Source organism: Chanos chanos, chromosome 10 (assembly GCF_902362185.1).
Source record: "Chanos chanos chromosome 10, fChaCha1.1, whole genome shotgun sequence".
NCBI classification, from domain to species: Eukaryota; Metazoa; Chordata; class Actinopteri; order Gonorynchiformes; family Chanidae; genus Chanos; species Chanos chanos.
In genome coordinates, this window is record NC_044504.1 from 31,297,694 (window position 1) to 31,310,820 (window position 13,127).

Here is a 13,127-nt window from a genome sequence, read left to right on the forward strand (position 1 = left end):
GTCCTCACGGATGTGCATATGTGTGTGATTAGAGTACTAGATACTTGAACTCCCAACAGAGTCCTAAAACTACGACCCCCCCCCCCCCCCCCCCCCCCCAAAAAAGGTAGAAATACATTAGCACCAATGTTTCATCATCAGTGAATACCTGCTCCACAGCAGAAACAAAGAGCCTACTCAGCAATGTCAACCAGCAGGGACAAAAAACTCAGCTGCAGCAGGGCTATCCAATATTTTTCAGCATTATAAATATGAGCAATAATGGCAGGTAGAAGAAGCAGATGTTACTTTTGATAATATTAAGACCTAAAGTTGGAAAAAGAAACACCTACACATCAACTTACCCAAGAACTCTAGCAGAAGGTGTGAAGTGAGAAAAAAAAAAATGACAGTATGAAAAAGTGGAAGACAAAATGTTCTCTACACTAGCCTTACAGACACAAGTGTATGTATAAGATAAGAAATGAAGAAACACAAAACCTGCTACAGGGGGCACAAAACTCATTTCAAGGTGCATTTTGTGTTAATATATTAGAATAGGTGGAAAGGATATGCTTGCATTTTCAAAAATTCAAGGCATGAAACAGATCATACTAGAGAATATGCTGCTTACACACACACATACACACACACACACACACGCACACACTCATGCCCCCTATTGCCCCCCCAAATCCTACCTGACAGAAATATCCTGCTACAACTGCTTCCTACGTAAAACATTCATTGTCTAAATGTTCTTGAAAATAATTTTCCAGGCAAATTATTCTTTGTGTAAAGTTCAGAGTATTATGACAGGAGTTCACTGGAAAGTGCTCATTTCAGATTAAGAAAGACAGAGGGCAGAAAAGGAGGAAATCATTGGGACTTGACGCTGCCAGCATTCATAATGCAGTGCAAGACTGCTGATGTACTATATGCTTAGCACTGCTGAGCGAGAGGGAGAGAGCTGAAAAAAGCAGGGTTGTAAGATCACCATGAAAAGTCAGCAGTGCTAACAGACCTTAACCAAACCAAAATTCACTGTCTAAAACTTAGAAAACCAACCACATTCACTGTCCCCGTCAGTCTTTTTCTTTGTTCTTCTCTCTCTCTTTCTCTCTCTCTCTCTCACTCTCTCTCACTCTCTCTCACTCTCTCTCACTCTCTCTCTTTCCCCTACCCGTTTTTACAACTCCACAACTCCAGGGAACCACACTGAAGGTGTTCAATTTACTGCAGACAGATGGAGACAGCGTTCAGATGATTGCATTACCATATTCTATACCCACTAAGGCAAAGAGCGAGAGTGAGTAAGACTGAGGACGTTACACATGGATAGAGGGGAAAAGAAAGAGAGAGAGAGAGGAGGAGGAGGAGGAGGAGGCGGAGGAGGAGGAGAGAGAAAAAATACATAATCTATACTTCATACATACATACACACACAATCATATAACACACCTCCCTCACATCCCATCATGAGGTGTACCAACCTACAATTAACGACTTCTTCTCTTAGAGAAGTGAGATGATGGTACCAGTTGATAGTCCTGTTAAAGAAGAAGGACTGCTTTCTTGTCATCAGAGTCTGAAGCTCATCTGACTACGAGGAAAACCACACACACACACACTCACTCACTCCCCTTTACTCCAATGCCTCATGAACCGTAACTGCAAGATACAGCCAATGGACTCTGAAGGCTCGATCTTCTGGCTTGGGTTTGAATGAACTCTGTGCATTACTGTGCATTCTGCAAGTGTCATTTTCTCCTCCACTCAAGTGGATGGAGGCACCAGCCTAAAACAGAAGGTTACAGAACCATTGCTTATGAGTCATGACACCTCTGTCATAGTGACTACAGACTGTAAAAATAAAGGCTTAGCTCTGTGAGATCTCCAACTCCATTTGGTTAAACGTATTTCAGTAGGATTTTTTTTTTTTTTGGATTTTGTGTGTGATCCGTTTGTTTATCAGGAGTGTAGAACGGGTGACTGTTTTCACACTAAAAAGAGAGGTGTGAGACTGCTCCTTTGTAATCTTGACACCTCTATTGATAGGTCAGGTCTGCTGACGAATGCAGGGGCATGTGGAGATGCATCTGCACATGCACACACATACACACACACCTGAATTAGACATTCAGTCATACGCACACAAACGCACACCTGAATTACGCATTCAGTCTCTCACACAAACAACCTGAGTTTTTGCAAGAAGTTTCTTCAGAGGGAACGTTGTCTTGTATTGGGATAAAGGAGACACAAACGTTTAAAGGATTAAGCGTTTTTCAAAAGGCGTATAGATCAGATCCCTATCAAGTCATTTTCAGACTGGAGAGATCATCAGGCACTCACACATTGGTGGTGAAGATGCCATAGATGAGGTCTTGCTCGGGCAGGTAGAAGGTGCTCTGAAGCTCGTTGTAGTAGAAGGGGATCTCTCCGGACCGGGAGCAGTTGAGCCTCGCTTTAGTGAATGTGGTCCAGGTGTCCTCCAGCAAGAAACGACCCCCGATGTCATTCTTACAAACACGCGCCACTCGGGAATACACTGTCTTCCCACAGTCATGCTCCACCGCATTCTCCCGAAGGAAGAAGAACGTGAAGAGGCCTATGTCGTAGGCCGATATGAAATGAGGTTCTAAAGAGAGAGAGAGAGAGAGAGAGAGAGAGAGATGGAGAGAGAAAGATAGAGAGCGGTTAGACTAATACCAAACTAATTGAGCTATTTCATCTGTTTAATTCTTGATGTTTGCTTTCTTACAATTTTCTCATTTCTGCAAATCAAGATAAGCCACCTATAAGAATTCCGTCAGTCTGACAGAGCTGGTCTGTGGGTCATTAAAAGTGAATAAATGGACGTAGTGCAGCCGCACACAAAGCACCGCTCAGGTGCGACATCCCAAAGCTGTCAGTGAAACCTCTCTCTGGGTTCTGTTTAATAACCTGTCACATTCCAAAGATATTAAGCTTCAGATAGTCATGACCATAAACACCCTGAGGCCCTTTAAGAGAATGTGATTAGGATTGTGCTCAGAGCAATGCAAAAAGCATCAATAGGCATAACTGCATTCTGATTTAATTTTCATGGTTTCAACACAGAGACACAGTGGGCGAGCGGAGCAGATAGCGGCCCCGTTTAGATTCAGTCTCCATTACGGAGGCGATATCACTGCTGTGCATTGCGTTTACAGGTCAACAGGGATTCCCAGAATGTGAATCAACTGATTTAGATAAGTTATGGACATCATTGGCATTCCACTGATTCAAAGCGTTTCGGCCCTGATCTAAAAACAAATATCCAGAGACAAAAATCCGTACAATGCATGATAAAAAAAAAAGAAAAAGGAAAAAAAAAAAAAGGATGAGCATCTATTATTTATATTTTTTTATCAATGTTGAGTCTGGATGGATATTTCAGATACGTTCAGAAAAAATATTTGAGGTTAGAGATTGGGAGAATATTTGTCACATTATTAAATTGTTTCTAAATTGTATTGTGTTTGAGATATTTTTTTCCAGTGCCTGAAACAACAGTGATGATTCAGTGAGGGAAAGGAGGTGGTCTGAGTGGGGAGGCCAGTTAAGAGAGTGATGGGGAATGCCTATTCTGTATTTGTTACTGGGGTCAGCAATGATTATCTCTCAGGGCTTGGGCACAGATTTAATCACACAGCTCTGCGAACTTCCGTTTAGTGAGGCTGATAAAAGCACTATGTGTGTGTGTGTGTGTTTGTGTATATGTGTCTATTGTTTGTGTGACTATGTGTGTGTGTGAGTCTGTGTGTTTGGCTGTGTGGGAGTTAATATGATAAACAATATTTTTTTTTATATTTTCTCTGTCGAAGCTAAACAGATTTCCCAGCCTCCATGCAGCGTCCTCATGATTGTGTGTATGTGTGTGTGTGCGTGTAAGAGAGAGAGAGAGGGAGAGAGGAACCAAGACAGCATGCTGATTTGTCATGTGTATGTAGAATCCTGCTCTGCAGCAGAAGAGTGAATTAAAAGCAATGATTAGCATTGTGAGCATGTGAAACTGGCCTAACATTAACATTGCTGTGTATAATGTTTGTTCTGAAAAGACACCCATATCCTGGTCTGGATTCTAGATGGGCTCAGCATTAAAAACCAGCCATTCAGCACCTTGCGGGATAGCAATCCAATAACTGGCCGGATTGATTTGATTCAGGACCCCCGAGGTCCATGACGTCCTTCCCAGCACCCCACTGTCTGTGGAGGCTCATGACTAGAAATAAGATTTTTAATTCACACTTCATCTCTGAAGGGCTAACCTTCCCTGTGCATCCAGCCGGAGTGACAGAGTGAATAAGTAAATGGTTTTACCCTGGCCAAGAAAAAAAAATAGAATACTGTATATGGCAGGGCGAGTCAGAGAGAGAGAGAAAGAGAGAGAGAGAGAGAGAGACAGAGACAGGAAGAGACAGAGACAGGGAGAGAGACTACAGAGAATTCAGAATGAATATGAAGTGAGCTTTCAGATGAAATAGCTTAACGGCCGTATGAGAGAAGGTAATACAGTTATACTGAGACAAGCACAAAGACTGACTGACTGTTTTGTTTAACTACTCATATTTGCATGTTTGAGCTTGTTAATATACCCTCGCATGAGATAATCACAAGCAGAGGGTTCAAGACAGATTGTCTACATCAGCGTCTGAGAAGCAAGGATATCACTGAACAGTGACCTTCCTGGTTTATTTTACCCCTGCCCCACCACCCTCTGTTTTTATTTCTCTCTCTCTCTCTCTCTATCCAGTATCTGAAGCTCCTCATCTGTAAGGTTGGCAGTGGACAGACTGGAGGGGCGTGAAGTGTTACCATGGTAATATCTCCCTCTCACTCCTGTTAGGAACAATCACGCTCTTGGCTGCTCACAAGTTTGACTGCACCGCATGACCCCCTGCTCCACCTCCTTCACCCATTTCTCCAAACCTCTGCCTCCTTCCCTCTCCCCGTCCTTCTCTCAAAAATCAGAGAGTAGAATCTGAATTACTGCTCAAGACTATAGCAATACAGGGGTTTTTTGTGTTGGAGAAAGAAAGTGCAGAATCAGCAGACAGCAGATTATTGACACCTCTTGACATATTACGAGGGGTTTGTAGAGGTACGTTTATGTGTGCGTGGCTATCTTTTCTCCAGGCAGGCAGAGAGTTGTTGTTGTCACCGAAGACATTATTCTAATGATGTGCTTTCACTTTGCATTGCACTGTGGGAGTTAATGCATTGTGAGAGGCCATGCTTCTCATTCTTAAAGCTCAATTTAGATTCTGTGTAGGAATGCATGAGGATTCCCACCTGCACCGTCTAGAAGAAAATATTCTTGCTTCATATGCAAAATATAATAAATAAAATACAAAAAAAAAACAAAAAAAAAAAACTACATTTTATATTAATATTTCATATATGCATCCATGTGAACAAACATTTCCAAAACTGCAGTCCTGTGACAGCCCGATGCATAATGTTGTATCCAGGGATCTGACACGTAGCTCAAGTTTTACCGAAATGTTTCGAGAAAAGTTACCGTTGAGCCATTTGGAGTTGTACTGGGCGGTTCTCAGCGGGGGCATTCCACCCAGGCTGCGGTAGATGACCGGATCGCGACCAGAGAAGTCGATAACCGTGGCTGCGTATAACTCCCCGCTGTCTGTGACCACGGCAGTAGAGTTATGGCGGGGGTCATAGGGACAGCGAGCCACCCCGTTCACCCTTTCCAACACACTACTCATATTCCCCACCTGAGAGAGAGAGAGACGGAGAGAAGAACAGGGAGGGTGAGGGATCACTCAGGCATACTGATGTGACTGCTTTTCCAAGTTCGTTTTATGCCTAAAACTAAGAGGGGAAAGAACAGGAAAACAGGAGAGATTTCTTCCCTCAGAATCCACTAAAGAACACGGCCCTCACAAAAAAAACCCTTCATTTATTCCAATCTCCTTTTCGTTCTTGCAGAAATCAGTCTCCTCTTTCGTAGCTTACCTCTCTGATGATGCAGAGCGGCTGAAAAGCATTGGTACCACAGGTGATCACCTCTGTTTTGTTGACGAGCAGTACTCGAATGTAGTTTTGGCACTCCACCTGTAGAGGGAGATACCCATCAGAAGTTTCAGAGCCGTTGTCGTAAATACAAGGTATTTCATACCCATGGGAGAAAAGTAAAAAAAAAAAGAAAAAGATTTAGGATCAGCTCTGTCTTGATCAGCTTTTGCTATGAGGGTGAAATATAACCAGCCTTGCATCATTTGTTTGAGTCTAAAAGTAAACTCCACCACCATTACCATCCCCTAGATTCTCTCTTGGCTTGGTTGTGTTGGGACAGGTTGATGTGTGGTTATGCTCCAAAAAGTAGATTAAGTTCTCTATCCTGAACTCAAAAGTGATTTATTGGAATAGAAACACTCTGAGCATTAATCAGTATGAAGGAGAACTGATCGTAGTTTGTGTGCTTTTCTAGATGAGAGGACCTGCCATGTCGGTTTATACTTCATCAGTTACTCTGGAAGTCAGTTACAGATTACTGCTGACGGAGAGGAAGAGGTACTTTGTTCAGGCAGTAGGAAGGGAATTTAAATAAGCACTTCAACAGTAAGAATAGGTCCAGGTAAGTTTTTGCAAGTTTGTTCTTACTAATGTCATCGGGGGGGGGAAAAGTGTTCTGGCTCAGCTATATGTAAGATTATATTGTGTATCGGTCTTGCATGAAAAAATCTCCAAGGTAAAAAGAACTGAGGTCAAGCCCATGGCACGAGTTTCAAAGAGAAGTGATTATTTCTTGCCTATAACCCTTCTTTCCCCATCTGCTTTTCAGATAAAAATGACATGGCCATCAATTTCTATAAAGAAAGTCAAAGAAACAAAATGATTACAGCGTCTGCTATCAGCAGTCAGGGGATGCTAGCCTTGACTGGCATGCTAAAGAGGCAGCTTAAGTTTGGTGAATCTTATGACCAAAAATACACCATTTATTGGATTCTTTACACAAACACCAATGAACAGGCTCCTTAGTGCTGGCACAGAAGAATCATCCCATATAATTTTATTCTTCTAACCTTCATTAGCATGAAAGCTAAACTGATCCTAGATGTGGAGCATTTGAATATGTTCATTTAAATGAGTTCTCCATAGTACCCTCCCCACAAACCACAACAATACTGTGTAGTCTGACCAATAGGCTGTGAGCTTTTCGAAAGAAGTGTTCCTATTCAGCGGGAAACCTGGGGGCTCAAAGTTACCTCCGTCTTCCCTTTGCTTTGACAGGACCTCCTGGTGTCTTCGTCTGGGCCCCATTCCGTCGCCTAGGAAACCAAAATAAACCCCAAAGAGTGACTTGCTGTATTCAGTGTTTGCAAGAAGCTGTTTAGAACAAGGCAGAGGGCAGCTTGCGCAACTGTTGACGGTAATACTGCATTTAACCAGATGCATGAAAATAAATAGACATTAACCTTATTACGGTTTGTTTATTGTGTAAACAGTGTGATGAGTGGGCCAGCAGCTTTAAGGGATGAGGTAAGTAGACTGTTGGAAGACCAGATTTAATTTGCATGTCAATGCCATCTCCTAGTCTCATTCAAGCACAGAAACCCAACCCTCCTTTCTTTTCATTACTATCACCACCACCAAACTCCGCTCTCCTCCACCTAATTTCACTCACTTTGCACAACGTGTTCTTGCAGCTCACTATGGAAACATGAGCCATATACTGAAATCCTCTACACAGACACACACACACACACACACACACACACACAAAAGGGTTAGAAATTCAGCTAAAAAAAAAAAACCCTGCATATTTTCTCTGCCATCAATACAGCTTGTCAAAGGGTTCTCCAAATCTCATGGGTATCAGTTAGTATTTTGGACTTGACCCTCCAAAATTAGTCCAGTTGCAAGCCTGACCTACTACTGTTGAGAGAGGGACAGTAGTTGGCAGACACGAGTGGCAACAGACGCAGCCTTTCTGTGTCTCTCGCCTTTTTCCATAATCTCCTCTCATTAAACTTACCAATTGGAAACCACAGGCACATACATAAGATGCGTTTTGTCTTCCCAGAAAAAGCTGAGAAACACTGTGCTGTAATTAGTTTAGTGTGTCTGTTTCCACAACACTAACAAGCATTTGGCTCTTGGTACAATAGAAATCTGATGTCCTTCTGCTCACTTGCTGGTGAGCTGGTGCAACTGAATCATAATGTGAAAAAACAAAAACATGGACCTGGAACACGATTAAAGCGCTGAACAAAAAGGGAGAGAAAGAAACAAACGGATAACAAACATGAATCTGTTTGGCTACCTGTGCAGTTTTAAGACCTGTTTATCCACCCAGAGGCTCCTGTGGTGTTTCCTATTTGAAAAGCATTCAGTTAACCTTCTTCACAGATCAATAACCAGCCAAACAACCCTTGCAACTACAGCCAGTAACGAAGCTATATTTGCATGTAATTTTCATCGGGTTGAAGTGAACATTCCCGGGCAGGCTCCAGAGGACTCGCTGATGGAGATGCAAGTCAAGACACTTCAAACGACAATGACAAGCAAGAGGTTCTTCAAAAGCCATCCCATCCCCAACAGAGCCCACATTCAACCAAGGCTTCATGTAAATGGCTCCAGTGCCTTGAATGAAGCCGTCTGACATTATATATTCAGCACTTTCTTCCCTGGTTACTACACTGGCCCTTCTTACCCAGGCTGTCAGATGCGGTCGAAAGAGGCAATGCCAAACCCTCTCCCACTTGTTGAAGCTGTAACGCTCTGTTTTTGTATATGGAGCTGGGGAGGGGTGGGGGGGGAGGGTTGGGGGGTGCCTGTTTGTGATGGATGCCTTTGCAATGAGTCATTGCTTGGGTCATTACCATTTTGTCTTGTAGACCTCCATCAGTGGAAGAAGCCGTCAGCTTAACCTTGACCTCAGTTATGGCAGCTCCCCTCTTCACACCAAACTAGAACAAAGCCAACCCTCCAAAAGCATTGGAAAAATAGACTGTGAAGAGTCGGGCTGTGAAAGGAACACTGTACACCAAAGGCTGGATCTCAACAGCCATTTCAGGGCTACTGCACATAAGGCAATGAAGCAGCGAAACTGGCTTTTCATTGGCAGCAGACCTAAACCTTCTGAATGACAAATTCCTCTGTCCAAGCATTACAATAAGGTCAGCACTAAGATTAGTCTGAAAACTATAAAAAAAAAAGAACAACAGATAGTAAAACAGTATGGGGTAATGGAGGTTAAGACTACACACAGATCCTCCATCAAAGCAATTTAGTTTGGATGGACTTCCTAGAGATCACATGCTCTGGTCAGCACTCAGTTTTGCTCGTAAAAGTATCTGAATTATAAAAGATTAACAACGGTGTCGATATTTGGAGAAGCAGAAACGATGCATGATTCAACATAAAGTATCTTAAACCTTCATTATGTCATTTCTAATAGTAACTAAAATCCACAAGGGAACAGAATTTCTAGAAAAACAGATCAGAATGTAAATGAGCAACATTTCTTCCCACTCCGAGTCTCAGACAGTAAATCATACTTGCGGATGCATTAATAATTTGAGACTGCACTTTCGGATCTGTCTCCATCATTTAATTTCCCTCAATTAGTGAATCTATGATGGAGGTTATAAAATCTCACTCTGACATCTTATTCTTCAAACTTTTGGCAGTTCTTAAGTTTTGTGTAGCAATAAGTTCCCTGCCTCTGGCATCCTCTAAAAAAAAAAAAGATAATACATTTTTCATGGCAGAATGACATAGTTGGAAATTATTTATAAACGAGTGAAACACAGAGACAATGCTGAAGTGAAAAATGAAATTCATTTTTTATTACTATCTATGAAATGCTAATGATAATGTCATGGAATTATTAATGGCTGAGAATTACGCATTTCGCAAGTAATGCACTTCTGTTGATGAGATAATTGTCTGTACAGCACCGGACAAAACTCAGGTATGACAACTAATTATGATTCGCGGATATCAGAAATGGCACAGTGAAATAGGGTCCTTCCAACTCCCACTGCGAGTAATATTTTTTGACATTTTTTCCCTAGATAACTTTCCAAGAGGAATTTGTTTCATACTGTGATATAAAGCAACAGATCGCTCAAACTGAGAAGCATACGCATTTTGATTGCTTGTACTCCTTCATTCAGTTTTGGATCAATATTTTATTCTGGCATCTCGACCCCCCTCCCACCCCCAAAAAAACCCTCTCATACACTGACCCGGAGGGGGATGGGGGGGTGGGGGGGGGGGGAGACTCATTGGCATACTAATCACTGAGATGCCTGATTAAGGTGCATTAACTCCACCCCCATCCTGTTTGCTGCGGTGGAGGGGCTATCCATCTCTACAGGGCTGCTTCAAGGTCCCAGGCTTCAATAGGGCTGTGAGGGCACCGCCTGGTTTTGTCCTTTAACAGAGTTCTCTATTCAGGCTGCAGGGTACCCTCCATTCACCATCGTCCTGATGAATGTGACAGGACTCCCAATGGTTTTACCTCATTGTCCCCATAACGCTGATCTCTACGCAAGAGGGCGCAGATAGGTCCCTTACCACCACCCCCCCCATCCTTCCTCACTTACTCTTGCCTGTTTTCCCCCATTCCAACACACCCCCTCAAATTCTACTCAGACCAGTTACATCCACCAACTACTTTGAAAAATGGAGTCAATTTAGCATAAGAGTACACTCCGCCACCGCAGGCTTGTGAAGGCTGTTTGGCATTGAGAAGGATTGCATACATGTGTTTGTGCATGTGTGTATACAAGAATGATCAAACATACACAAATCTTTACACATGAGAGGGAAACGGGTGGGGTATTTGTAGTTTCACAGCTGTGCTCTAAGCAAGTGTTTACACACCGAGAAGAGGGCGAGAAACACATCGGGAAAATGAGAGCGAAAGTGAGCGTGAACCAAAAGAGAGGAGAAATGGGATGACCGATCCCTCTCGGGCTCTACTTCGGCCCATATTCCCACAACAATAACTGGACAAAGTCACAGAATTACACCACATGGTCAAAAAACTGCTCCTAAGTAACAATGTGTATCTATGAATGTGAGTAAAGACTTTAATTTAGGGACAAGACACAAGAGACCGGAACTGCCTTGGGATGCTTCGCCCTCACATTAGCTAATTCATTGACTGGACCTAGTAAAGACAACTATGGCAACAATAAACACCCTGCATTGCCTTCATATATCAGATCGTACCAAGTTTATGGTAAAGTCATGTAGGGCTGCATCTACATACATTTATAATCATTCCAAAAGAAAAAAAAAAAAAAAAAGGGAAGCATTTGAGTTGCCTTCTCTCTCTCTTAACAACTGAGCAGCCCTGTTTCTCCACTCTCCATTCCCTGTATTATTCAGCCCACAGCAACAAAGAGAACATCAGTGATACAATCCGAACAAATCGTAGACGGAAATTAATCATGAGCTCCCTGAATGAAATCGGGCTGGGCTTCTTAACGGAGAAGGTCAAGGAGCTAAAAATGACGCTGCAGGCTCAAGCTGGGTTCAAATATGCCGCCAAAGACATTCAATTTGTCAGCTTTTTTTTTTTTTTTTTTGCTTCAGTTCCTCCTCCTCAGGACCTAATACCTCAAAATCTTTTTTTTTTTTTTGTAATGCTGTGACTCCTTGCTGGTTTCAGAAAGAACTTTTGGAATTTGATTAGTGTAAATAATCTAGGCGATTCATCAATCACTATAAGGACTTTTATCGTAACATTTTCAGTTGTGTGAGACAGATTCCTGTAGACACTTAACGATATTTGTTACTTCATCTTTGACTTCATCTTCTAAGCAGTATACAGTTTTGCAACCAATGCAAAAATATTTGTGAGCTCCAAACAAAATGCAAACACAATCTTAAAGCTAAACTGTATACAGCTTTGAATTCCAAGAATTTTTGCTCCCATCTGGATACTTGCTGATACTCATTTACTGTTACTGTTGGCTGCTCTATTTCACCGCTGGTTAACACCAACCCCAAACTGAGCTGGAATAAAGAAATAATTCATCAGATCTATCGTGCAGATCAAAACGGACCAACTGATCGTTTTGGATATTCTCTTTCAGATGTGAATGTAATACTTAAGGGAAAATAGTGGGGAAAAATTATGGGAGCAGAAGCATTAGGACATCTGAAATGGTAGGGGTGACAGATGTGAAATAAAAACAGGCCTTTTGCCAAGTTTCTAAGAGCATGCAAGAAACACTCTCTGCAGTTATAGAAGGTCAGAACAATCACCGTTTCCCCTTGAGTACCTTCACATTTACAGAAGGCCAAAACAATCACAAGGAAAGCTTGTTCTGGGCAGGAGCTTGCAGTAGAATGCATTCTTTTAAGAAAGGCATTTATGCAGGGTCAAAACAATTTCATGACTTTGAACGCATGAAGTGAAGTTGGGTAAATGAGGAGAGTTACTCACTAAATGGATCTCAACAGGTTTCCCATTCTTTTGAGCCTTTTCTTTGAGGACTCGGCAACTCAAAAAAAAAAAAGGTCTGGTGATGAAGAGTTCTTGTTAATTAAAACAGTTATTATTTTTTAGATACGCCATCCCGGTGTTTCTAGGGGAGCAGGCACTCAAGGTCATCCATTTTAAAGCTTTGCAATGGACATCATCTGGTTTTTATCTACAGCTGCCACTGTAACCACTCTGAAAGGGCACGAAGACAAATCTAACAGGGCCCTGACCCAGACAAAGTGTATCTACAAGTCCATCAAAGCAGCATATCCAACCGCTATCATGACATCATTATTTTTTCCACACAGTAAAAATGCCATCGTTTAATTCAACTCAAACTACTGCTCAGTTTCATTTACAGAGTAGTGTTAAACTTCAAATTGACTAAAATAGTGTCATGATGACATATCCAACACTCTCCCCTCCACTTTCCCTGAATCTTCAAGAATAGAGATGGTACGTCTGCATCAGTGCGCCAGTGGAGATGTTGTTGTGTTCCCTAAGTGGTGGTCTGTTATGTTCTGTTACTGTGTTTGAAAATGACTCAATAGTTTGTCCTGAAACAGAAAAGTAAACCGCAAACAAGAGAGGCAAAGCTGAGACGGAGAGAACAGTACAGCAAAAGACCAAGATAGCGAGATAGAGAGACACAGAT

At 42.1% G+C, this 13,127-nt stretch overlaps 1 protein-coding gene across 1 annotated transcript in view; it reads right to left on the reverse strand.

The window, feature by feature from the left end:
* Nucleotides 1-13,127, reverse strand: part of sema5ba (sema domain, seven thrombospondin repeats (type 1 and type 1-like), transmembrane domain (TM) and short cytoplasmic domain, (semaphorin) 5Ba) — a 52,003-nt gene that overhangs the window by 25,422 nt on the left and 13,454 nt on the right. The window contains exons 4-7 of the mRNA XM_030786285.1: nt 7,233-7,295; nt 5,980-6,078; nt 5,525-5,738; nt 2,335-2,620 (exon numbers count right to left, since the gene is read on the reverse strand). Of these exons, the coding sequence (XP_030642145.1) occupies nt 2,335-2,620; nt 5,525-5,738; nt 5,980-6,078; nt 7,233-7,295 (662 nt within the window). The remainder of the gene's footprint in view (nt 1-2,334; nt 2,621-5,524; nt 5,739-5,979; nt 6,079-7,232; nt 7,296-13,127) is intronic.